The 27,157-nt window shown below is 48.7% G+C and overlaps 2 protein-coding genes across 4 annotated transcripts; both read left to right on the top strand.

Annotated features, from left to right (window-relative positions):
- The first annotated feature begins 3,935 nt into the window (after positions 1–3,935).
- Positions 3,936–12,351, top strand: LOC140524441 (solute carrier family 22 member 6-like). The gene is made up of 10 exons (XM_072638887.1): positions 3,936–4,616; positions 5,248–5,351; positions 6,779–6,933; positions 7,120–7,288; positions 8,190–8,313; positions 8,536–8,651; positions 10,042–10,256; positions 10,406–10,514; positions 11,364–11,567; positions 11,994–12,351. The coding sequence occupies exons 1-10, from the start codon at positions 4,236–4,238 to the stop codon at positions 12,070–12,072; spliced, it is 1,656 nt and encodes a 551-aa protein (XP_072494988.1). The 5' UTR covers positions 3,936–4,235; the 3' UTR covers positions 12,073–12,351.
- Positions 12,352–12,446: 95 nt separating this feature from the next.
- Positions 12,447–26,945, top strand: LOC140524442 (solute carrier family 22 member 6-A-like). Of its 3 annotated transcripts, none has more exons than XM_072638889.1 (11): positions 12,447–13,534; positions 14,033–14,311; positions 16,078–16,181; positions 16,498–16,652; positions 19,131–19,299; positions 21,653–21,776; positions 22,116–22,225; positions 23,243–23,457; positions 25,255–25,363; positions 26,094–26,297; positions 26,395–26,945. In XM_072638889.1, the coding sequence occupies exons 2-11, from the start codon at positions 14,078–14,080 to the stop codon at positions 26,423–26,425; spliced, it is 1,455 nt and encodes a 484-aa protein (XP_072494990.1). In that variant the 5' UTR covers positions 12,447–13,534; positions 14,033–14,077; the 3' UTR covers positions 26,426–26,945. The 3 variants fall into 3 exon arrangements, with proteins under 3 accessions (XP_072494990.1, XP_072494989.1, XP_072494991.1); XM_072638888.1 differs by having other exon boundaries at positions 13,870–14,311; XM_072638890.1 differs by lacking the exons at positions 12,447–13,534; positions 26,094–26,297 and having other exon boundaries at positions 13,549–14,311.
- The last annotated feature ends 212 nt before the right edge of the window (positions 26,946–27,157 follow it).

Here is a 27,157-nt window from a genome sequence, read left to right as displayed (position 1 = left end):
AGATCTAAGCAAACCTTTTCTTTACTTTATTTTTCCTGGGGTTTTTTGTCTGTGTTTTCTTTCACAACATGACTACACATGTATAAACTATATCAGATTGCTTGCCTTCTCTGTGGGGGAAGGGGGAGAGGGAGGGAGATATTTTGGAACTCAAAAATTTTTTAAAGAATGCTAAAAATTGCTTTTATGTGTAACTGGAGGAATACATTATTAAATCATTTTTAAAAATTCTTTTTAAGTTGGAAGTTCAGCTAGAGAGGGATTAACTTCAACCTGAAGTAAATGGTCAATGGTTTCAGCATTGATTGGTGATAGTCTGTGGAGAACATTATGGAAATGTTCAGCCCATCTCTTCAGGATCATGTCCTTATCACTAGTCAATGTGGCTCCATCAGAGCTAAGTAGGTGAGATGCACCATAGGTCTTTGGCCAAGAAATAGCCTTCGGGGCATCATAAAAGCACTTTGGATTGTTACTGTCAGTATAAAACTGAATTTCATCTGCCTTCATACTGAGTCAAGAATCTCTAAGCTCTGCTTGCACTTTACTTTTAATGGAGTTAAATGCTGCCTTCTTAGAGATGGATGCACTATCCTGATGGTAAACCCTGTAGATATCTCATTTTTTATTTAGCAGCTTCTGAATTTTCCCATCATTTTCAAGTCAGTCTTGATATTTGCAAGTGTTCTGACCTAGATGAGTAAATGTGGTGCTGTACACCAAATTTCTGAAAGCTGCCTACTGCTTTACTGCTCCACTGTTGCAAACTCCATGTTGGCTCAGCTTTCTCTCCAAGTAAGCAACAAAAGTTTGCACTAAGAAATGCTCTAGTCTACTGATATTCAGTCTTTTGGTAGTTGACTTGCCAGAAGTAGAGATACCACTTTTGCTGAGTGCCAGTATTTAGCTTGAAGAGAATAAGTCTGTGATTGATCCAGCACTCTGCACCACATAACACCTTAGTTACTCTCACACCCTGTTTTTCTCTTCTCCTTATAATACTACAGTCTATTAAATGCCAGCGTTTGCTGTGAGGGTGAATTCACAGTTTTATTGCCTTTAGGCAAACAGAAGACAGTGTTGGTGATGAGGTCATGAGACAAACAAGTTTTCAGTAGTTAGTGACCAATGATGTTGCTGTTTCTAACTCCATGCCTCCCAAGGACTCCCAGCCATGTCTGATAGTCTATGCATACTGCAGCATTAAAGTGACCCAGAATTGCAAACTTGTCCTCTTTCAGCACATTGATAATTATGTTCTCCAAGCCTTCATAAAAAATTTTCTTTGACTTATCAGAGCTCATCATGGTGGGAGTATACACATTGATGATGGTGGCATGGTGCTTTCCTGCAAGTGGTGATGGCATTGTCATAAACCTGCCATTCACCCTTTTGGGGAGGCATACAAGCTTTTGACTAGATTAGTGTTTATTGCAAAACCTACATTAGCTTCACGGCACTCAGTATGACTGCAGCCTCTTCAGAAAAACCACCCCCAACTTCAATAAGCTGGTCTTCATTTGCCAATCTTGTTTCACTCAGGACTGCTATTTGAATAGGATCCTGCTGAGTTCTCTCACAAGAGCTGTTCATCTTTCAGGTCTACTGGGTTTCGCATTGTCCCTAAGTATGCACACATTCCACATACTGACGGTGAGTGGAATCATCTTTGAAACAGTTTTTGCACATTTTTTGTGTGTTTTGACTGCAGGGTAAAATCCCCACCTGTCACTGAAAGCAAACCTGGGTTAAGTTTGTTAAAGCAGACCATTTTTAGTCTCTTCTTCATGCCAGGAGGGGAATAGTGAGGTCCTTAAGAAAGGCTGTTCAGGAACCAGGAGAACATTACACACAGTAACAGTCACAGTGTTCAAGGATTGTTTTGATAGACTTAGCCCTTCACAGCAATGCAAGGACCTAAAACATTTCCAAATGACTTGTGATGCAAAATCCCATCCACATCCAGAGAAAGAACTGTGGAGTTGGGAGGAAGAATGAAACAGACTATTTTCTCCTGTGTTATGTTTTGTTTTGTTTTTCTCATGCTTTCTCCCATTGTATTCTTCTATGCAACATGACTAATGTGAAAATTAGTAGGATTGTATGTGTAGAGTCCATAGAAGATTTCATGCCATCTTGGGGAGAGAGGAGGGAGGGAGGGGGAGAAAATTTGGAATTTATGGAAGTGATTGTTGAAAACTAAAAATTAATTAATTAATTAAGTGGGGGGGTGGGGTGGGAAAGGAAGAAAGACTGCTGAAGGGGGATGCTGAATGCAACTGCTGCTTCAGTCCAGTGAGAAGATGACCATGTGACCTGGGCCACCTGAGTTCAGGGTGGTGACTACAGCTTCCACAGGTGACAGGCACAGAGAATCACTCACCTCACCATGAGGTGAGTTGAGTGAGAGCAATGGGCAGTATGGACCAGAAAGAGATGAAGGAGGTCTGGGGGTGGACAGGACTTTGAAGTCTCATTTTTATAGGGTTTGTGGGGAACAGACTAATTCTTATTTGTGCCACCTTGGAGCTAGTTCATTAACATATCCAAAACATCTCAAAATTTTCAGTAAAACTTTGAAGTTAACATCTCCATGGCATCTCACAACTGTCAACACCATTTGATTATTTGTTAGTCTTCCTGTGATGTCTGGAACTTGTCGAAGATACACATAAAATGGGGCCAAAAGGCCCTGCCGGCAAGTTCTAGATGAATGGCCAGGATGTGATTTCTAATTAATATATAAAGTAAGTGGTCGATGATTCTTCCTAGAGCTTTGGAATGGTTTCCCCTTTATAATCTTACTCCCAGCTCTTATCCCATTATACTGACTACTTTTAAACTCACTGTTTTGTAAGATTGGAAGAGGGGAGGATGGGCAGGGGACTAGATAAGATGCAATTTTAATACCAAGGTCTTAAGGAATCAGGTAAGTAAATATCAGGGATCTCAATCAGAATTCGAGAGGCAGACTGGGCTCAGGGCACAAGCAACAGCTGAGGTCCATAATGAGAATTGGGTCAAATGCCTGGCATTCAGTCAAAAGCCCAGAGAGCCCTTTGAGGGGAGGCTGGAGCCAGGCCGTGGCCCGGAGCATCGCCAAGAGGTCAGGAACTGGGACACCCACACAGATATTCTCAAAAGCGAAGGCAGCAGGGCTGGTCAAGGATGCTGATCAAGTGGCACAGTCTGGTAGCAGCGGGAATTCAAGATTTTAATGTTTGGGGAGAATATGGAACTGGGAGTGAAGCGCCTGGTCTTAAGGAATTCAGTCACTAACTTCTAGTGTGCCTTGAGCAAATCCCCTTCCCTTCTCCAAAAGCCTCTAACATCCCTCCCACCTCTGCCAATCTCTATTATCTGAGATCTGCCCCAGCTCTGACATTCTACGTTCTAAGTTTCTACCCATATCTAAAATTCTGTGTTCTAAGTTCTCTCCCAAATCTGGATCTTTCTGTTCTGTGTTCTAAAGTGCTTCCCATAACACATATTCTGTTTTAAGTTCCCTCACCCACCAGCTCTGCCATTCCATGTTCTCCAGGCCCTCCCAGCTCTGACCTTCTAGGATGCTGTCTTCCTAGAATTTGATGTTCTGAGCTGTCCAAAACAACCTCTGAGATGCAGGCCAAGCCTAGGAGACTGGGCCCCCAACCAATCTCAAGGGATTTAGGTCACTCCTGTCTTTCTCTCCCTGCTCTGCTCCAGTCCCAGCCCACAGGACAGCACAAGGCAGGCTTTCGACTCCCCCAGCACACAGTGGGTGTGTCGGGTGTTTTAGAGGCACAGAGTCCCAGCACCAAACTTTCGTTCCCTTTTGATCCACAAGGAAAAATTAACATGAGACAGGTTTTCTCGGCAATCATTCTCTCTGCCTCCAGTGACATTTTAACTCTGACTGGCCAAACCTGGATGAATAAAAGCCAAGTGAGAGGCTGAGCTGAGTGAGTGGCCCAAGTTCCAGGAAAGAGGGGCTGTGTCAGGCTCCCAGTAACCCCAGAGCTGAGAAGGCAGGGCAGAGAAGGAGGGAGGGCTGTGTCTGCCTGGCTGCTATCTCCCCCACTGAGTGAGTACAGAGTCTTCCTCTAAGAACATAGCACGTGGGGAGCCAGATCAGGAAAGGCTGCCACCGCCCCTCTCCACCCCACTGAAAGGATAGACAGACAGTGGGCAGAAGCCCCTGGACTCTCTCTTCAACAATCCAGGCTCTCACTCTGGTCAGCCCCACCCCAATCTCCATGACCTTCAATGATATCCTTCTGCAGTTGGGAGGGGTGGGCCGCTTCCAGTGGGCCCAGTTCATCCTGGTGGCCATCCCAATGCTGCTGATGGCCTCCCACAACACCATACAGAATTTCACAGCTGCCATCCCTCGACATCACTGCCGCCCACCTCCCTCTGCCAACCTGAGTGGAGATGACTTGGAAACTGAGGAGCTATGGGCCTGGCTGCCCCGGGATGAGCAGGGCAGACCCGAATCATGCCATCGCTTTACCACCCCCCAAAGGGGACTACACTGGCCCAATGACACAGACGTCAATGGGACTGGAGCCACCGAGGCCTGCATCGACGGCTGGACCTATGACCACAGCACCTTTCCTGCCACCATTGTGACCGAGGTAAGAGGTCTGGGGAAGTGGGATGCAGGGAGTCATGCCCAATCTGGCCAAGGAGAACCCTTGCAAGGAGAATCCTGGAAAGTAAACTTTTCTGACTCAGTTTCCCTACTGGAGGGAAGAAGACCAGGATCCCTGGGAAGACCAAACACAAGGGTTAAAGGAGATAAGAAATAGGACTGAGAATCCTTCTGAGGGCAGCAGACTCCTGCCTTCCTTAGGCAAGAGTGCTCAGAAGCTAAGGAATTGGACGAGAGAGGGGATAAGGAAGGAGAAAGGGGGAAGGGGATTCAAAAGGATGGAGGTAGGGAAAGAGGCAAGAAAGGGGGAATATGGGGCTGGGGAAAACTGGAAGAGAGATGAGGATGAGGAAAAGGACAGGTACAAGCATGGGAAAGGAAGATGAGGGAGACAAGGGAAGGGAATGAACAGAGGAAGGAGAGAGGGAAGGGGCACTGGGGGCAGGTGGATAGGGGATGGAGGAGGAGAGGAGGCTAGAGGAAAGAAGCCGTCTCTGCCTCTCCATCAGAGGTCCCTTCCGCTCTTCTTCTTGCCTTTCCTTGGGGAAGGGGCTTGCTTACTGAGAGGCTGACTGGGCTATGCCCCCAACCCTGACACCCTCTCTCCCCTATAGTGGGACCTCGTTTGCAACCACAGAGCTCTGCGCCAACTGGGCCAGTCCTTGTACATGTTGGGAGTGTTCATTGGAGCTTCTGTATTTGGGAACTTGGCAGACAGGTCAGTCCCGGGGCATGCTAGGGCTCCAGGTGATGAGGCGGGGGGAAGGAAAATGCTGTCTAGGGAGCCAGGGCAGAGGCAGGAGGTTTCCATTCGGAGAAAACTCAGGGGGAGAGAAAGGGAACAACCAAGAAAATCTAGAGGGAGAAGGAGGGAAGGAAAACACCCCCAGGGCTTGGAGGAAGGACTCTGAGTGCCCCACTACCCTTCGGGGCCCAGCTAGCCCTGACTGCTACAGGCCCCCAGCCCTCACTCCCTTCTCATTACAACAACACACAATTCCCAACTCACAACCCTCATCTGTTCATCTGATTGTCCTCAGACCATAAATCCCTGAAGATGGGATTCGGCTTGTGACTGTAACTGTTGATAATGATGATTATTGATTTGCCTCCATGTGTCCATCTATAAATCGGGATGACAATAGCACCCACCTCCCGGGTGGTTGTGGAGATAAAATGAGTTTAATATTTGTAAAGAGCTTTGTAAAGAGTTTAAAGGTCTTTATCAATGGTGGCCATGCTCTACTGAAGTCCCCTTCCAAGTGCTGATTTTAACAGGCTACACCCCCTTCCCCTTGCCAAGGGAGGTAGAGACTTTGAGAGGAGTGCATCAGCCAAGGCTCAGCACCATGTGAACCACAGGTGATGAATTCTTCAGCCAGGCCACTTCTGATGAGCTCGCTACTCTAACAAAGATGGCAGCCCACCTATGATTTATGGTTTTAGCTTAGAGTCAGAGAATTAAACACTTGGTAGGGTCACCCAGTCCTACACCAATGAATCCCAAGCCTAGTCCAAATTAACATAATTACAGCCACAACTCATGGAATCAAGATTTTGTAACTTATTCAATGTGTTCAGCAAACATTTATTATGCCCTTTCTATGAGTCAAGCATCGTGCTATAGGCACTGGGGATACAAATGTAGGAAAGGGAGTGGAAGAATTTTCCTTAATTCCCCCCACCCCATAATCTAAAGACAAAAAGAAAACAGTGCTTATCTCCAGAGAGAATACCACAATGATGTATTATTGTGTTACTGCTGCCACCTCCCATTTCACAGATGGGGAAGTTGAGGTTCGGAGAAGTAACCAATAATAGCTCACAAATCCCTCAGACTTTAAGGCTTTCCAAAGCACTTTCCCTAGGGGCAGGCAGTAAGAGTCTTATCTTCATGTTACAGAAGAGGAGATGAGGAGAGAATGACTTAGCCAAAGTTCCGTGGTTGATTATCAACCCTAGGGCAGAGCTCAGGAACAGGCATGTCAGAGGCCTCAACTGATGATTGACTGATGAATGAGTGAGTGAGGGAATGAATGAATGAAAGAATGAGCGAGTGCCAAGGTTGCCAGGATTGGAGGGAGGGCAGGAGGAGAAGGGGGAGATCTGGGAAGTAGAGACTCCCTCCTATCCTTGTCTCCCCAGACTGGGCCGCCGGAAGGTCTTGATCTGGACGTACCTGCAGACCGCCGTGACAGGAACATGCTGCGCCTTCTCTCCCAACTTCAGCACCTACTGCGTCTTCCGATTTCTGACTGGTGTTGCCTTGTCCGGCATGTCGCTCAACTGCCTTACACTGAGTGAGCGGGAGAGGGGGATGCTGGAAGGAAGAGGGGAGTGGATGAGGGATGCTGGGGAGGCCATGGATTCAGGCAGTGGAATCCAGAGGCCTGGAATTCATGGGCCTTTGGAGGGGCCTGGAGGTGCATGAGCAGAATCCTGGGGACATCCTGGCTAACCCTGCATCTCTGTCCCCATCCCCCTAGATGTAGAATGGATGCCCATCCACACCCGGGCCACAGTGGGCACTCTGGTTGGCTACACCTACAGCTTTGGGCAGTTCATCCTGGCAGGCTGTGCCTATGCTGTCCCCCACTGGCGCTGGCTGCAGTTCCTCACCTCCGTACCCTTCTTCCTCTTTTTCCTCTACTCCTGGTATGTGAACCCTAATGCCCAGTCCCCAATCATGTTCTGCTCCTCTCTCAGGGCCCATTAGTGCCTCCAGCCCAGATTTTGGCATCCTCTCCCCTCCTGCTAAACTGATACTTCTAAAGTATAGGTCTGACCACATCACTCCTGCTCAGTGATCCCCAGTGACTCCCTACAGCATCTAGGATACTGCACAAAACCCTCTTTGGGCTTTTGAAGTCTTCCCCAATTTGGTTCCAACATATCTTTCTAGGTTGGCTGCACATGATTCTCCACTCCATCCCCACATATGCTAGGCTCCAGACATTCTTGCAGTTTCTCGTAGTCAATATTTCATATCCCACCTCCATGCCCATGCCTGGAAAACTCTCCCTCTTCATCTCTGCCTCTGGGAATCCCAAGTTCCTTTCAAGGCTCAGCACAAAGGCCGCCTCCTTCAAGGGGCCTTTCCTGACCCACCCCCATGGGTAATGCCTTGGCACAAGCATAATAAATTAATTCGTATTTATTTTGCATATAGATTGTGTTCATTTATCAGTATATATTTTTCCCCAGCAGAATATAAACTCCCTGAGCAAAGGGCCTGTCTTATATTTGTATTTGTTTCACTAGTGCACACACACACACACCCACACACACACACCAAGCTTGTGTGTTCTGGGAAATTCCAAAGCCTTCACCCTCTTTCCCAGATTCTGCCTTTACCCAGCCAGAGATGGGTTTGAGAACCCCCAGGGGCTGGCACTATATCAGATGCTTTATTCACTGCCCATAACCCCTCCACCCCTGGTTCCACTAAGGAAAGCCTGGCATTCAAGGGGGCTAGTCTGCCTGGACAGCTGCAAGGGCTCCGGCCCTCCTGCCCTCAAGCTATCTGGGCTTGAAAGTGGATCCTTCCTGACTCCAGGTTCTACATTGAATCTGCACGATGGTACTCCTCCATGGGCAGGCTGGACCTGACACTCCGGGCGCTGCAGAAGGTGGCCTGGATCAACGGGAAGCAGGAGGAAGGTGAAAAACTGAGTGTGGAGGTAAGCTGCCTGCCCCACCATCCACCCTCCTTTCCAGGTCCCTGGCAGACCAGAGGCTCTGCCCACGCAGACTAGGGGCCAGACCAGGACACCTGAGGTCCAGTCCTGCCCCAGTCTTGGTCCTGGGGCCTCCAGTCCTCAGTCTACCTGTCTCAGTAATGATGTTTGTGAAGGAGATGTTCTTTCTAAAGCCCCCTCTCCTACCTTGGTCCTCTTCACCAGGTGCTCCAAATAAAACTGCACAAGGAGATGACCCTAAATAAAAGCAGATACACCACCCTGGACTTGGTGCGTTTGCCAACGCTCCGAAGCCTCTTCGGCTGCCTCTCCCTGATTTGGTAGGCACTGATGGCCGACAGACTGGGGTAGGGGTGGTCACTGGGCTGGGGAAGGAGATGGCCAGGTGGAAGCCAGTGAAGGGTAGACAGAAAGACTATTGCAGGAATCGTTACCATAGGGAGCTCTGTGGAAGGGCTTGGTGATGCCAGTTTACCCACAGAGCCAGAACTAGGGTAGGGCAATCAGAGCAGACTATTGGTGGCACCAGCCGTCTTTAAACAGCATAGACATTTCTTCATCAATAAAATGAGGCAGTTGAAGTGAATGGTTTGAGGTCCCTTCTGGGTATAAATCTGTGGTCCTGGTTTGAAAGAACAATTAGTTAGAATAGAAATCTCCCAGTAGCATGCTGCAGCCACATCCTAGGTCAGTCCTCCCTGCTTGTTCCCCAAGACTTGACTCGATTTGGCTGCTGAAATCTCTAGTGAAGGCTCCAGTGCCACCCTTCCTCAGGTCAGTCCTATCCCCAAAGCTGGGAAGCACTGAATCCGTGCTCTGGGCCTCACTTTCTTTTTTCTGTAAAATGACAGAATTAGAGACTTAAGAATTCCTAAGGGCCTTTCACCCTATGGAAGCTCATGGAATTAGACTTGGATTTTAAATGGGATCAAGCCCAACCTTCTGGTTTTACAAATGAGGATATGGAAGGACAGAGAAGGTCGATGATTAATTGATCCAGGCCTCTCTACCTGATGCAGAATTTGAATTCAGGTCTTCCTGACTCCAAGCCTCGAACCACCTAGCTGCCTGTTCTGCGATAACATGCCTTGATTATGTTCTCCATCATCCCCAAAAGACCCCTCCCTCCCACTTAGCTGTGAGGGGTAGAGAATGAGGGGGAGGAAGAAACAAGCTTTTATTAAGCACCTACTATGTGCCAGGCACCATCTACATGCTTTAAAAATATTTTCTTATTTAATCCTCTCAACAACCCTGGGAGATAGATGCTGTTTCATTTTACAGATAAAGAAACTGAGACTGAGAAAGGTCAAGTGACTTGTCCAGTAGCAGTCTGAGGCTGGATCAGAACTCAGGTTTTCCTCACTCCAGACCCAGCTCTCTGTCTACTTTGCCACCCACCTGCCTCTATGGTTGACTTTATTCTTCTCTTGGACCATTCAAGGACTCTCTAGACCAAGGGTCGCACTGGACTGGGGTCACTACCTCCCCACAGCCCCTTTCCTGCATAGAGTCCTTTCCATTTTGTTCACTGTCTTTACTTCGCTCTAACCTCTGACTTTGTTCTCTCTCCCTGAGCCTCGGTTTCCTCACCTGTAAAATAAACCAGTTGACTCAGTGACCACTAAGGTCCCTCTCAACTCTCAATCCTTGATCTTCCCCATGTTCTTGCCCAGGCCACCAGCACAACCACTTCCCCCTGTCTCCCAGGTTTGCCACCAGTTTTGCCTACTACGGGCTAGTCATGGATCTGCAGTATTTTGGAACCAACATCTACCTTACCCAAGTGATTTTTGGGGCAGTGGACTTGCCGGCCAAACTCATAGGCTTCCTAGTCATTAACTACTTTGGCCGGCGCCCCGCACAAATGGCCTCCCTGACGCTGGCTGGCATTTCCATCTTGGTCAACACGTTGGTGCCAAAAGGTGAGGTGGTGGGAAACTAAAGGAGTCCTGGCCCCTTTATTCCCTATGAGCCAGGGGTCCAGGTCTAAAGCTGGAGGGGCCTGAGTAGGTCTCTGTTCCTCTCTTTAGCCCTTACTGTGTCCCTCCAACGTATTTCTCCTTCCTCCCAGACTGGGGGATCATGAGAACTTCCTTGGCTGTCCTGGGGAAGGGTTGTCTGGCTGCCTCCTTCAATTGTGTCTTCCTGTACACTGGGGAGCTCTATCCCACGGTGATTCGGTAAGTATTAAAAGACTTTCGGGGAGAAAGTCCTAGAGCTGGGAAGAGGGAGAAAGATGGAGATAGAAGCCCTCCTCCAGCCTAGTCAATCAGTGCCCAGAGCAATGTCCAAACACTCTGGAACCCTCCCAGTCCAGGAAGAACCAATGAATGGTAACTCTCCTATTGCCCTCCGAGGGTGGTGACCAGACCCAGAGGAGGTCAGCAAGTCCACAAATGTTCATTAATTGCACGCTCCCATGGCTTCTTCCATGGTCTTCTTTATTCAGATGACTCCTGGATCTATATACCCATGTCCAGTCTCTCCCTGAACTTTCGTCCTGCTCACCTACTAGAGTCCCTGGAGTTTACTGAGTTGAGGTGGCGGGGAGTGGTTAACATGATCAGACTTGTGTTTTAGGAGAATCATTTTGTCAGCTAAATGGAAAATGAACTGGAGTAGGGAGAGACTTGAGGCAGGCTGACCCACCAACCCAGACTCTGCACCAGGGGCGGGGAGCAGCATCAGAGGAAAGAAGGGGGCAAGTTCAGGAACCGCTGTGAAGGTAGAAACAACAGAACTTGGCAAACCGTTTGGACATATGAGATGAGCGAGAAGGAGGAGATAGAGTTTGAACCCAAGTCTGCCTCTCAGAACAGTAGCACTTTCCACGGTACCCCAACTGCTCAGTACCCTGGAAAATCAGTCGTGCTTAAATTCAAGTGCTCTCTCCTCTCTCTGTCTCTCTGTCTCTGTCTCTGTCTCTGTCTCTGTCTGTCTCTGTCTCTGTCTCTGTCTCTGTCTCTCTCTCTCTCTCTCTCTCTCTCCCCCCCCCTCCCCCTTTCTGTCTGTCTCTCTCGGCATTTCAGGCAGACAGGCCTGGGCATGGGCAGCATGATGGCTCGGGTAGGCAGCATCATTAGCCCTCTGGTTAATATGACCGGAGAGTTCTACCCTGCATTGCCTTCTCTCATCTATGGAGCTGTCCCCATTGCTGGTGGTGCTGTTACCTTCTTTCTGCCGGAGACACTCAACATGCCTTTGCCAGAGAGTGTGGAAGAGTTGAAAGCCAGGTGAGTGAAGGCTGCCAGCACACACACACACACGCACGCACACATACACACATATACATACATGCACGCACACATACACACACACACACACACACCCCGAGGCCAGGTGAGTGAAAGTTGCAAGCCCCCACTAAGGCCGGTGCGTGAAGGTTAATAGCCACCCCTTCCCCATGTTCTTGCCCGGGCCACCAGCATCTTTTTTTCGAATATTGAAGTCATTCTCCCCTCTTCCTGCTACTCATCCCTAGCCAGTTTGTTCTTAACTATATTTCTCCTGAAACCTTCTAGGAAACTGCCATCTCTTAGGCAGAGTTCTGAGGAATTTGGCACCAGGATGCCAGGGAATGCCAAAGCTCCCCACATTTGTCTGACCTGGGGACCAAGGTTATCCTCCACCTCATGAGCCCTTTCTCCCTGTTTTTGTAGGCGTCACAGGAAGAAGAAACAGAAAAAAGAGGGAGAGCAGACCATCCCACTGAAGACCCTGAGGAACGACGGGCTCTGAGAAGCTGGGAAGTTGGTCTGCAGAGGGTCCCATCCCCTTCCTCTCTCCTCTCCCCTCTTCCTAGACACAAGAACTGTTTCAGATGAAGCCTACAGCTTCTCTGAGAACGACTGGGTTGGACCAAGAATGGACAGAAAAACCGAAGGGACCTGAGACGGGACCCAGGAAAACCCTGCCCCTCCCCCCGCCCACAGACTACTCCTCATGACTTACTCCACTCCCTCCCCATGCCCAGATGCCATTTGGGTCCCGTTATTAAAAGGTTTGCCTCTGTTCATATTTCTGGATCAGTCCTCTGGTGCCCTTTCCTGACCTCTCCCTTCTCTCCAGAGAAAAGAAAATCAGTAGAGCACCAGGGGGGCCCCATTCACCTCCAAGATGGAGATCCACTCAGTCTCATCCAAACCTCTGTTCTGGGGGAGGGGTCATCTACTCCAGCCCCCTGCCTCCAGCCACAGTAGTGCTGTATTCTAGACCATTCCAGAAACCTGCTTAATGAAGAACTCTTAAGGGATACATCTCAAATCCCACCCACTGGCTCCCACAGGATTTCAGCCCAAACTTTGCTTCCCTCACCAACAGACCCTGAAACTGATAGGTTTTCCAGAACCACAGACATCCCCAAGATGAAAGCAAAAAGTCACATATGAAAACAAAAGCAGCTGCAGGTCCCTCTCCTACTCACACCCCAAAGCCCAAGCATGGCTTTGCCACTATGCAGAACTAAAATCTTCCTGAGAGCTGACCTCAAACCTTCCTGCTGCTGCCTAATGCTAGTCTGACCTCTTTTCTCCCCTTTGACACCTTTGAGCCTAGAAAGAACCTTTAAGACCAGGGGAAGCAGTACACAGCTAGGAAGAAACACTCCCTTGACTACTTCCCCTCCCCCATAAGGACTTTGTCTTCTGCTTCTCTCCCTTCTTCTATCCCCCCCCTCCAGCTAGGTCTAAGTTCTGTATAAGTAAAAACTTCCTAACCATTACGAACTGTGTCAAAGTGAAACAGCCTCGTCTGGAGGTAATAAGTTTCCCATCACTGGATGCCTACAAAGGTGGAGGGAGCTTAGATGACCCACCACTGGTCAGGGATATGGTAAAGGATCTCACTCAGGAACAGGTTGGACTCTGGCCTCTAAGATCCTTCCAGCTTGGAGATTCTGGGACTCCGCCTCTTGCCCCTTGCCCAGGGCTCAGTATTGAGGTGGTTCTTACTATAGTCCCCCAGGTAGGGAAGACCCACATTCTGAGGGTCAGAGTGAAGCAAGGAGAAGGCTCTTCTAAGCCCTGATTGCAGCCCAGGAGCCAAAGGGTGACTGGCAAGGGGTCCTGCCGGTCAGCCCAGGACAGCTTAAGATGCATCAGTCTTCTAGCCCATTGGATGACCTCCCCACTGCTCTTGCCTTGATTTTACACATCCCCCACTCCTCTTCCCAGAGCCAAAATAACAGTTTAACCCAGGAGAGGTAATTACAGATGATGCGGGTGGGGGGGACAGTTAGAGCAGAGGGAGTTGTTCTTGGCCCCTGCTATCCTGGTCAGTCCCAGTCAAAGCCCAGTCCTAATAGGAATTCTCCTCCAGTCTCACCAGGGCAGCACTTGGGAACAAGAATTGAAGGGGCAAAGGGATTGGAGGGGGGAATATCCTGGGCCTCTTTTCCATTGTGCAGCTGAGACCAGTTGGCCTGGAAGAAGGGGACCCCCCACAGTTCTGGCGTTTCCGGACTCCAGGGTCTGGACAGATCAGAGGGCTCTGGGACCAGTCCAGCCCTGTTCCTCTGACTAAGTCTTCCTTTACCAGCCTAGGGCAGCACTCAAAGAGCTAAGGCCAGGGGGCTGCCAGAGCCACCATGACCTTTGCCAGCCTGCTGGAGCAACTGGGGGGACTGGGGCATTTCCAGAGGCTGCACATCATTGCACTGGTGACCCCCATGCTCCTGACGGCCTCTCACAACCTCCTGCAGAACTTCTCAGCAGCAGTGCCCCCTCACCACTGCCGGCTCCAGTCAATGCCCCTCAGTGCCAACCAAATGGGTAACTTCACCTCTGAGACTCTCCTCCAGCTATGGGTTCCATTGGATGGAGGCCACCAGCCTGAGAGGTGTCAACAATTCTCCCAACCCCACTGGCAAATCCTGGAGCCCAATGAAACCACCCACAACAGGAGCACCCCTGACACCGAGCCATGCCGAGACGGATGGACCTACGACCACAGCGAGTTCGAGGCCACCATTGTGACAGAGGTAATGAGGAAATCGGGTGGACACAAGTCAGGGTCCCAGGGAAGAGACATGACTTTGTAATGGGAAATGATAAATTCAGAGTCAAACCTCAGCTCTTCTCTTTACTACCTGAGTCTCCTTGGCTAAGTCCCTTCCCTTCTCTGAGTCTCATTTTTCTCACCTGCAAAGTGAGAAGATGAGACTAGATGAAAAAAAACAAAACCATGCAAGATTAACCTTGTTTCCTTTCTTAGCAGAGTTATAAGGTTGGTAAATTGAGGAATGCTGTAGGATTAACCTTGCTTGATTTTAGCATAGTATTTAATCATCTAACAAAGATGGCAAGGCAAGATGTAGTTATTAGTACAGTCAGAGGGATCCAGAAATGGCTGGAGAAGAGCCTCTACTAGTTTGAGAACCACTTGAGTGAGAGATCTCCAGTGGAGTACCTCAGGGATCTGCCCTTGTCCCTGCTCTCTTCAACATTTTTATCAGAGACTCCACTCAAGACAAAGATGCCACACTTCTCAAATGTGCTGATGATTCAAAGTCAGGAGGGATGGCTAATACAGAATGACAGTCAGGGTTCAGTGAGGTCTTGACATGATGCATTAAGTCAACTTTAAAGAGGTGAGTTTGATTGGAGAAAAATGTAAAGTTGTGTGCCTAAGGTTCAAAAAATCACTTTCACTAGTACAAGCTGGGGGAGGTCTGGCCAAAGTCTTGAAAAATGTTGTGGGTTTACTGGGTTCTAAGTTAAAAGTGAAAATGATGAAACAGAAAACTTACAGTGCCCCTCCATTCTTCCCCTTTTCCCCCACCCCCTGTCACTTTGGGGCACATCAAAGACACGTGATGTGGGCACTTATGAAAGGAATTAGGGTTGTTTGACCTGGAGAAGACTCTGGGACTGTGTTCAAGTATCCAAAGGTCTTCCATGGGGAAGAAGGACAAGCCTCACTTTGCTTGACCTCAGAGAGTAGAACCAGGAGCAACCCTGGGGCAAATTGAGCCTTGATGTCAGTCAGGAAGGACTTTATCACCATGACAGTTGTCCCTAAGTGGAAGGGGCTGCCTTGGAAGGTTGTGTGCTCCCCATTGCTGGAGGTCTTCAAGCTAAGGCTGCATGACCACACCTCCCAAGAAGGTGCCATCCTCTAGGAGGATGGAGGTGGGGGCAGAAAAGGCTTAGTCTAAAGTATTGTCCCAGGGGAGTCATTGGCACCCAATATTTAGAGGAAAGTTGAAGTCACCCCCTCCCTAGTCCTAGCTCCCCCCTGTCAGTGTCCTCTACTTTTGTCCATTCGCAACACTAAAATCAGCTGCCCTTGTCTCCTCCCAAATTCAGCTGGTCGCTAATCCTCCTAATGCTCTTCAGGTGAAGGTTTCCCCTCCATCTTTCATTTTTAACCACCAAGCAATCCTCAGAGAGAGAGATCAATCAATCCACCTCTCATGAAACACTTATTAAGTGCTTACTGGCTACCAGGTACCATGTTAAACCCTGCAGAGACAAAAGTGAAACATTCCTTGCCTATGAGGACCCAGCACTCTGGCAGAGCTAAAACCTAATTCAAAAGCCTGGGAGATGATCCATCAGCTAAGAGACTGTGGGCCCTCAATACATTTACTGCAGACTTTGCCTGAAGGATTTCTGGTCTTCCTGGTAGAGGATATTTTGTAGAGGGAGGGGAGAATCAGTGGGGGGCTTTGGGAGCTCTAGATATTGAAGCCCCAGTTTCTCCCTCCTAACCCCTCAGGCCCTTATCCCCCTTTCTCTCAAACAGTGGGACCTGGTCTGCGGTTCCTGGAAATTGACCCAGATGGCACAATCCATTTACATGGCAGGGGTACTTGTGGGAGCCATGGTGTTAGGGAGCTTGGCTGACAGGTACTCTGCTCTGAGTGGGGGCCCTGAAACCCCCAGAATCCCAACCCCTAAATTGAACCCCTGGGTGAATTCACATTCTCTTCCCCTCTTCCCCGACATCCTTAGGCTTTGCTTTCTTAATCCTGATCCTTCATCTTCACCTGTCCCTTAGGGCCATGATCCCTGCCCCCCACCATTGGCCCTGACTCTGCCTCTGTTACCCTCCGTTACCTGATCATGCCTCTGAGCTTCAGTAGGGTACCCCAATGTTCTTCAGGGCTTCTTTAAGGACAGAGAGCTCTAGTAAAGTATGCCCTGATCCCCTGCTCCCTCCCAGGTTTGGCCGGAAGGCCCTACTGAGCTGGTCCTACCTGCAGCTGGCAGTGGCAGGGACAGCCACTGCTTTCTCCCCCAATTACTCCAGCTATTGTGTCCTTCGCTTTCTGGTTGGAATGGCTGTCTCTGGGATCATTCTCAACTGCATGTCTCTGGGTGAGTGTCCCAAGCAGCACCCCTACCCCCACGATCGTTCCCACTGCATTTATGGAGCCCCTTGCCAGGCACGGTGCTAAATGCTGGGGGTACAAAGAAAGGTAAAAAATAGGATCACTGATCTCCAAGAGCTCCCAGTTTAACAGGAGAGCCAATATCCAAGCAACCATGAAGAGGCCAGATATATGCAGATTAGACAGAAGGTCATCTTGAAGTATTTAGGGTTAGGTCAGGTAGCAGCCCACCTAGGAGGAAGGAGCCCTGGAATTGGAGTCAGAAAATCTAGGTTTTCTGCGTTCGAATCCCACCTATATCCTGTGCTAGTTATGGGACTTTGGACTTAACCCTTTAATCTCTGTTTGCCCCAGTTTCCTCAGCTAAAAAAGGGGAATAATAATAGCCACTATATCACAGGGTTGTTGTTAGAATCACATGAGATAATATTTGTAAGAAGTTCTTAACACAATGTCCGGTATACAGTAGGTGCTATATAAATGCTTATTATCTTCCCTCTCTGGGCCTCATCTGTAATATGAAGGGATTGGACAAGAAGATTTCCAAAGGCCCTTCCACCTCTACATTCTATGGGCCTATATAGACTTGATTAATATTGATGGAAGGAACTAGGAGCCAATGTTGATTTCATTAGGAACTGGGGGAGCCTACCCCACCCCTTAATCCCACATCAAAATCCCTCCATTTAAACCTGGCCTCATTTTTTCCTTCCTTCTTCCCAGTCCTGTGCTGTCTGACACCATCCTTTAGCTCTTCCTCCATCCTTCCCTCCCTTCCCCCTGTAGCTTCACTCCCCTCATTCCTCAGGTACCTCCTTGCCCATTCCCCATCCCCCCCCCCTTTAAATCTAGGACTCCTGGGCTTCTAAGTCCAGGCCCCACTCCTCCCCTTTCCCCAGAATTCTTAGGAACAGCAAAAACTCTGTTTTGGCACCATGGGGTTCCCTTCCTCACCTAGGGCTAAGCTGTGCCCTAAAGGCTTAAGCAGGGGTAGAGGGTTCTCTGATTACTGTAAACACTACCCTATCCCCTCCTGCAGTCCTTGCCCTCATCCCAGCCCTCTCTAGGCAACTTCATTGTCTGCCCTCCCCTTTCCCTCAGGCCTTGGCTCTAGCCCAGAGAACACACGTGGCCCAGCTCAGCTCTGGGACCTATTAACCCTCTGTACCCAGAGTCCAGGAAATAGCTTTGGAGGGCTAGGTTAAGTGGTAGAGGAGAGAGACCTCAGACCAGTCACAGGCTATAGTTAGCCCATCAGCAATACCTAGGGTCAGTGGTGGTTTAGGGCCAATGACAACAAATATGGAGGGAATTCCCTGCTGTGAGGACTGGGTTGAGGTCTTCTGGGCTACCTCCAGAGGCCTTAGGGAAGGCAGCCATAAAGAGGAAGGGAAAAGGCATGCCTTATTCGGGGGATAGAAACTTAATAACTTGTTCAGGGAAGACCAACAACGTGGAGAGTTGGGAGGGATACGTGGATGAAGGAATCAGGAGGAATCAGAAAGAAAGGAGGGATTCTGGGCAGAAGGCCCAGGATGGTGGAGACATATGAGAATGTACAGAATATAAAATACTAGAACTGGAAAGGGCCTAGAACACAAAATGTCGAAGCTGCAAGGTTCCTTAGAATATAGACTTGCAGGACCAGGAGGGATCTTAGAATGCAGAATATTAACACTGAAAGGAACCTTAAAACTTGGAGTGCTAGAACTTAAAAAATTGGCTATCAGAGTTGGAACTTGAAGAATTGCCTGTCAGAGCTTGGAAGAACCTAACATATAGAATGCTGAAGTTGAAAAAGGCCTTACAACCTAGAATGATAGAACAGAAAACATACCTTCACAGAGCTAGAAGGGACCTAAGATTGTTGGCATGGGGGTTCTAGATCTTAGAGTGTCACTGTTGGAAGGAACCTTAGAAAACAGTCTATTAGAATGTAGAACAGAGAATGTCAGAGATAAAAGGAACCTTAGGATAGAAAATGTGTATTCATCCTTCGTTGCCAAAGAAGACCATGCCAATCAGAGAAATGATGACATGACTTGCACTTGACTTTGTTTTGAGTGAGGGAGGGCTGTGCAGGTCACCAGCCTCACTTCTCCTCCAGAGCCATCTGAATCCAGTGACCAGATATTCATCGGGAAGACTGGAGATGACCCAGGATGAGGCAATTGGGTTAAGTGACTTGCCCAAGGTCACACAGCTAGTGAGTGTCAAGTGTCTGAGGTGAAATTTGAACTCAGGTCCTCCTGACTCCTGCACTGGTGCTCTATCCACTGCACCACCTAGTTGCCCAGAATAGAGAATTTTGAAGCTAAAAGGGACCTTAGAAAGAAAGAATGTTAAAACACAAAATGTCACAGGTAAGAGACCTTAGTAATCACCTAGGAGAACCTTTGTATTGAATGGATAAGGAAACTGAGGTGCAGAGGAAAAAAAAGATGACTGTTTCTCTTTTCTCTAGTTCTAGAGTGGTCCCCTACCCGGACTCGCACAATTACGGGGACTCTGGTTAGCTACTCTGCCACCCTAGGGCAGATCCTCCTCCCAGGCCTGGCATATGTCCTCCCCAACTGGCGCTGGCTCCAGCTTAGTCTCTCACTGCCCTTTTTTGCCTTCTTCTGCTGCTCCTGGTAGGTGTCCTTAATGAGAGTTCAACATCATCCCTTGTTTCTATTTCATCCTGGGAGGGAAACTCTGTGTAAATTGTTCTAGTTCTATCTAGAACTGGATTGAGTACCAACTAGAACTTGGAATTCAGGTTTGTGCAGGGTGCCAAAACTCTCTGGGCAAGTAAGAAGGGGGTTGGTTTCTATGATCTGGAAGGAACTTTCTAGCTCCCTATGGTCCTACGTGAAAGTGGGTGTGAGGGGGGTGGAGGTGCGGGTGGAGGTGGTTCCCAGAAGTCAGGGAAGGTCTGTGCCTCCCTCAGCAGCAATGATCACAGTGTTCAACATATACTGGGCCTCAGTTTCCTCCTCCATGAAAGGAGATGATTGGATCAGGTGGTTTCTAAAATCCCAGCTGTAAAAATTGCTTACTATCAGGCCTTGTTCATGAGTTTCCTTCCCTGGGAAAGGAAGGATGAAAAAGACCAAACTTGGCCCTGAAGGTTCTACTAGGGAGAGAACTATTAGGAGTTACCCATTGGGAAGGGGCCACGTTGTGTGGATGTCATAAAACCCAGGTTGGAAATCTGGAGCTACTGCCCCCTTGCGGTGGGATTAAGAAGAAGGATTTCCCTCTACGAAGAGGCTAGAAAAAAGCAGCAATGAGTAACAATTGTATCCAAGCAATACTTGAGATGTAATCAACCTAGCTTTTAACAAAGTATTTTCCATAGTTATCTGTATGGAAAAGACAGAAAGATACAAACTAAATAATGACGCCTTAAATGAATTCAGAGCTGCTTAGATGGTGAATTCGAAAGAGGAAAGAAATGATCTGGTGTCAGTTTGGAAAGTCTACAGTGGAGTAACCAAGAGATTCATGCTTTGGCCTACGCTATTTAACATTCTTATCCAATGACTTGGATTGTGGTTGTTCAGTCTGACTCATGTGACCCCAGAAACCACACGAAATTACTGAAGTAGTTTACCATTTTCTTCCGCAATAGATTAAAGTAAACAGAGGTTAAGTGACTTGTCCAGGGTCACACAGTTAGTAAATATCTGAGGCCACATTTGAACTCAGGTCTCCCTGACCTATCATTCTATTTATTGAGACACCTAGCTGACTCCTAGACAGAGGTTAAGTGACTTGCCTAAGGTTCCCAGCTGGTAAATGTCTGAAGCCACATTTTAACTCAGGTCTTTCTGACTCCAGGATCAGCACTCTATCTACTGAGCTGCCTAGATAACTAGATTATATGCCTTCGGATAAAGACATAGAATAAACAATCATAAAAACCAAGATATAAATCACTTTAAAGTTTGCAAAGTACTTAACAAATATCTCATTTGATCCTCACAACAACCCAGGGAGGTAAGTGCTGCTGTTATTTGAATTAACAGATGAGGAAACTGAGGCAGACGGAGATTAAGTGATTCAAGTCTGTTTTCTACACACTATGCCAAATTGCCTCTGACTAGAACAAGGTGTTTTGTTTTGTTTTTCAGATTTGCATATATAATCCAAGTCTAGGAGAGATAACTAACAGAATGAAAAAGTCAGGGCCCTAAAAAAATTTTCAGGAAGAAAATCAGATGAAATTCTATAGAGACAAATGTAAAGTCTTATAGTTGGGTTCAAGAAAGCAATTTCTTGGGTACAAGGTGGAGGAAGGGAAAGGAAATTGGCATTGTGAAATAAACCAAGGGCATTAAGTGGAAAGTGACCTCAAAATGGTAGACAAAGGACCTGATAGGACCTTATCCTGTATTCATGAAGCCATAATGCCCAAACTAGTGGATGACAGTTCCTCTGTACCAGGTCGTAGTCCAACTCTTTTGGGAGCAGTGTATTCAGTTCTGAGCCCCACATATTGGGAAGGACATTGGTAAGTTAGAAGGAGAGAGGGAGGATAAAGCACCACCAGATCATATTACATGTGAATTGATTGAAGGAACTCGGGATGGTTAGCCTGGAGAAAAGATTTGGGGTGACAAGCTAGCTTTCTTCAAGTATCTGAAGGGTTGAAATGGCAAACTATTCCAGTATCTTTGACAGGAAAACCCCAAACGAGGTCATGAAGAATCGGACGCAACTTAAAATGAGGGAACATTTGGAAGAAGGATTGGGTTGGTTCTACCTTGCCCAAGGGCAGAACAGGGAGTAATGGGTGGAAAGATTCAGAATGAATGTCAAGATAAACTTCCTACTGCTGAGAGGTGCCCCAGGGCAGAGTAGGCTGCCCGAGGAGGTAGAGGATACCCTCAGTGAAGTTCTCCAAGCCAACACCAGTGAGCTTCTCAGTGGGGATGATGTACAGAGGAAGATGGTTGTTCAGGAATGGCTCAGAGATACAGTGATCACCCCCATCCCCAGGTGGTTTGCCGAGTCAGCACGATGGCTGGTCCTGGCCAGAAGACCAGAGCAGGCTGTCCAGGTGCTGAATAGGGTGGCTCGAATCAATGGGAAGAAAGCAGAAGGAGAGAAACTCAGCACAGAGGTGAAAGAGTTGCCAGGGAGACCTGGCTCCCCAGGATACCAGGAAGGGGAGATATGGGGAAGGAGAGTGGAAAAGAGAAGGGGGGAGGAAAAGGAGGCTGGAAAGGGGAAGAAAAGAAATTGACACATTAGTGACCCCGAGAGACTGACCCTGGCAATAGCCATGGTGTTTGGCCATGCAAGGACCAGTGGCCCTGGCTTCTGGAATCCCTGTCCATCCTCACCCTACCCTGGAGGTCTCTTGTTTGTTCTAACCCCAGGAGCCTGGGAAAGCCTACTCTCTATTAGGCCCTCAGGCCCTGGAGCTACACCTAAGCTCTGATTCTCCTTTGCTGCTTAGGCCTTGAGGTCCCATCTTCAGAACGAATTGGCTCAGGCCCCAGGAACTCCTTGGGACTTGATCCGAACACCCACCATTCAACGCATCTCCAAGTGCCTGGCTGCTGTCTGGTAGGTGCCTCTTCAGGCTGGGGCCCCTCAGAGGGACTTGTGCACCCTTTATATGCCATTTCAAAATATGCAAATATTTATATGACACTTAAAGATATGCAAAACCCAGGTGATGTAGGGGAGGTCTAGCCACTACCCCCAACAAACACATTCCTCTGTTTTGTCTTCTGGGATGACCATAGGAAGAACCTATGGACTGACAAGCCCCATTTCCCTTTATCCTGAAGGAAGGCTTAGGAAGGAGAATGATAACGAAAAACTGGCCTTTCTAGAGTGCTTTAGAGTTTGCAAAGCACTTTATTATCTCATTTGATTGTCCCAGCAAATGAGGAAATCAAGGTTGAAAGAGATTAAGCAATGACCAGAGTAACATAACTAATGAGTATCTAAGGCAAGATTTGAACTCCGGTCTTCCTGATTCCAAATCCAGAGTTCTATCCACTGTGTCACCTTAGCTGCTCATGGGCCATTGCAGAAATAAGAGGGTCATCTGGCTCATGAACCATCTGGGGTTTCTGACTCTTCTCCATTCAGTTTAAGGCAAAACTATCCTGTTGATGGATTTTAGTGCATTATCAGAAGAATAAGTATGTGGGATGGCTTATGGACCCTCTCCAGGGGATGGTTTCTCCATAGGGAGACTCAGCACTGACAGAGTCAGGAAGACCAGATTTATGGTCCATAGAGAGGTTCCTTAATCTCTCGAGTCTTCATAAGTAGAATGAACGAACCCCTTAAAGCCCTACCTCACAGAGCTGTAGGGCAAATCAAAGAATGTAAACAAAGGAAAAGAGCTTTGTAAACCTACAAGAGCTGGGAGTGATCAGAACAGGACAGTTTAGGCAGCCAGACCTCTCCCCGTGGGAGGCACTCCTTTCTCCCCATGGTCCTCCTGATTCCACTCCCCGCAGTATGCAGGAGCCCAGGCCTTATGCTTCTCCATCCCAGAGGAGCCCCTGGCTGGCCACCAGGGGAGGTGACTCCTTACACCTCCTTTCCTCCCCTCTCTTCTCAAAGGTTTGCTACCAGTTTCGCCTACTATGGAGTAGCCATGGACCTGCAGGGCTTTGGACTCCGGGCACACATGCTGCAACTGTTGTTTGGCATCGTGGATATTCCAGCCAAGCTACTCTCCACCCTGGGCATGAGCCGAGTTGGGCGCAGAGTAGCCCAAGTGGCCACCTTGGTCCTAGCTGGACTGGGCATCCTGGCCAACATCTTTGTGCCGGCAGGTAAGAGGGCCTACCAGGGCAGCTCCCCTCCTGTCTGGCCTGAAGCAAGCCACTAACACCAGCCATGGTTTCCACTATTGTCAGTCTCATTTTTCAGATAAGGAAACTGAGACAGGTTAAAAGATTTGTTCATTGTTACACAGCTAGTAAGATGGGTTTTGAACTTGGATCTCCCTAACTATACAGGTGTGTACTATTCTGCTTCACTTACTATCTGTGATCCTAGGCAAGTCACAACCTCTGGGGCCTCAGTTTTCCCATCTGTAAAATGAGGGGGTTAGACTGGACAACTTCCCTTTAAAGTCTAAATCTTTCACATAATTTCCTTCATTCCCCAGTGGTGGCACCTTCTGATTTCCTCTCCTCACCCAAGAGGGCACCTAAACCAGTCTAACACAGCTCATGACCATCCAGAGGGCCTGGACTCTGGCCTCCTATTGCTACCCAGGACTTTGGCTCAGATGGATGGACTCATAGCTGAGAACTCAAAAGCATCTTAATTCTCATCTAATCCAACCTCCTCTTTGTACAAATGAGAAAACTGAGGTCCCAAGAGTTATTCTTAAATAGTACTAGACATGTGGATGTAGAGCTGGGAGGGAATTTGGTGGCCCCTCATTTTATGTGGGAAGAAACAAACCCAAAAAGGTTATATAATTTGACCCAGGTCACTCACAGCAAAACAAGCAGCATAACATAGACCCGTAGTTAGGGAGACCTGGGTTTAAATTCAACCTTTCTAACTGGGCAACACCAGAGTAAATCACTTAACCTTCTTAACCCCATTTGTAAAATGGGGGATAATAGCACCTATTTCCCAGGACTGTTGTAAGGATTAAATTGAATGTTATATGTGAAACTCTTGGCAAACCCCAAAGTTCCATAGAAATGTTGGCTGTTATTTTTATTAGATGACAAGACCAGGCTAGGGAAGTGACTTGCCCAAAGTCAACCAGGTAATAAGTAGCTGAGCCGTGTCCTTTTCCAGGGTTCTTTCCAGGGCCCTGCACTACCTCACTGAATTAAATATAATTCAGTTCCCCTAACTTAACATTGATTATACCCCTAACTCAGCAAAGCCACCAGGCTGACCTCGAGCAACTCAAGGATCACAAGAGAAGAAATTGAGTGGAGGGCCTGAGAGAGGGAGGGAGGGAGGAGAGCCAAAGTCTGTTTGTGCTTCCTCTCATCCTCGTGGCCCCAGGAGTTTAGCAACCAACCCTAACTCTGACCTGGCCAGGAGGGAAGGCAGAGGCATCTGGGTCCCTGACCTGGGACCTCTGCACAGCAGCTTGTCCCTGAAGGGGTACCCGTTCATGTGGAGGGACAAAAGGCTGAGATGGCACAGAAGGCTCCTGGAAAGCCCACGAGCTGGTATTCTGGGACCCCGAGTGATAGTGGGCAAGGCTGAGGACAGTCGTCTGGAAATCAGGAATACTCGTGCCTGTTTTCTGCCTCCTGGGCCTTTGAACAGAGGCACCAATGGGACTGAACAGAGCTAGGGGGCCTGTAGGACTGGGCTGAGCAGCTTCCCACAGACTCTGTCTATGTGAATACACACACACACACACACTCACATTCACACACTCATATACACACACAGACACACACACACCACATACACACATACTACATACACACAGACATGCACATACACACATACTCACACTCACACACACCACACACACACACTCACACACACACACACACACACACACACACACACACACACACACACACACACACCACATACACACACCACCATGCCTCCAGCATCCCATCTGTGTCCCTTCTCAGAAATAGGGGCTCTTCGGACAACCCTGGCTGTGTTAGGGAAAGGCTGCCTTGCTGCCTCCTTCAACTGCATCTACCTCTACACGGGGGAGCTATACCCCACAGCCATCAGGTAGGGAGTGTGGGGGTGAGGCCCCCAGGGCTGCCAATGTATGATCTCGGGGGGACGGGAGGCCTGACTTGGGCTGGATTCTTAATGCAGCCCTGACGGAGGGCAGGCAGGGTAAGGAGAAGACCCTTACTGGCTGACATTTAGAAAAAGGGGAAGGGAAAGGGCAGAGACTTTTCCTCAGGCACACCACAAATGCCAAGCTCTGGGGTTTCCTTCACAATGCCATGCTTCTTGGGACAAGGTTGGGGAAAAGGGTTCTAGGCCGTGCAAAGCCAGGGAGGTCTGCTGGACTCAAATGTGGAGGTTCAGGTCACTGGCCTTCAGAGACAGTGACAAAAGTGGAAGTGACCTTCAGTGCCCCTGCTTCTACCCCAGGGGGAGTGCTCACTCTTTAGCTCTCAGGCCCCTTACACCCTCACTCTCGCTCTTTATATTTCTGTCTTTTGTCTTAAGACAAGACTGAGAGTCAGGACATGGGGGGGGGGGGGGGGAGCAGTGACAGATAAGGCTAATTCATCTCAGGGGATGTTTTAAAACTATGATTAAATGCAAAAACTCGGGCCTCAGCCAACAGATGGGAGCTGGTGTTTAGATCAGGGTAGAAGGCAGACAGTTAATCTGCTGATGCCTCAGGCCCACCCAGACTAGGATGGAAAACTGGGTGGGGTCAATGAGTTTCTTGCCTGAAATTAACTTTCCTTGTCTTCTCTGGAATTGGGCACGCCTCCAGGCAGACTGGCCTGGGGGTGGGAAGCACCATGGCCCGAGTGGGGGGCATTGTGGCCCCACTGGTAAAGCTGATGGGGGAGCAGATGCCTCTGGCACCCCCCATCATTTATGGCTCCATCCCCGTGTTCTCGGGTCTTGTGGCCCTCAGGCTGCCTGAAACCAGGAACCAGCCTTTGAAGGACACAGTGGAAGAGGTAGAGAACAGGTGGGTGGCAGTTTAAGCCTTCCTTGGCCTGTCCAAGTTTGCCCCCCTTTCTTTTAAAAGACCTTCCCACTCACTGCAGACATATCTGGTCCTTCAGGCTTGCCCAGCAGCCAGACACAGATCCTTAGGAGAAAGCAGGCCAGCGGGTAGAGGCTGGGGACGCCAAGTGACCAGAGGATGTCTCTTAGGCTCGAGGCCATGGGTGTCTGGCCAATGGGCCAACTAGGAGACAGGAAACCTGAGTTCTTTTCTGTTCCTGGGACGTCCAGCCCTCCCTGGCTCATCCACATGCACCCCTATCTGCTGTTTTGGAGGCCTGGTCCTCCACAGAGAGAAGGATGACATGCCTGCTGCTTCCAGAAGCTTTTCCCAGCCTGAGGATGCTAAGAAAAATGCCAAAGCCAGTCTCCCACCTTCTCATTGGCTCAGCCCCCCCCCACCTCCACCTACCTTCTGTCCCCCTGGGTCTGAAAAGCCGGACTAGGGCAGCCCTAAAAACAGAAGGCTTGAGCCCTACTTACATTATGCCTCCACAGGCAGATCTCAGACTTATTACTTTCAATTCTTGCCTGGGTTTTCCTTTGATAGAGCAGCTACAGGGGACAGGGTTGTACCCACATTAGATGGCTAATAAAGGGTCTTCTTTAATGCTGTGCCTTGGCTGAGGGCCTTGGCTGGGGGGCTTGCCTCAGTTTGCTTTTTAAAATCTGGGCAGCTTCACTGTCCCTCCTCCTCCATGCCATGATCCAGGAGGGGAGAGGAAGGAAGCAGCACCCCCCTTCCCCTTCAGGCCTGGGGATGAGGATGGGGGAGGGCTCTTCATTTGGGGCCCCCACTACTCTGACCCTTAATACGAATCC

The sequence above is a fragment of the Notamacropus eugenii genome, chromosome 2 (genome assembly GCF_028372415.1).
Source record: "Notamacropus eugenii isolate mMacEug1 chromosome 2, mMacEug1.pri_v2, whole genome shotgun sequence".
Taxonomy (NCBI): Eukaryota; Metazoa; Chordata; class Mammalia; order Diprotodontia; family Macropodidae; genus Notamacropus; species Notamacropus eugenii.
This window is presented reverse-complemented; position numbering and strand designations above follow the sequence as displayed.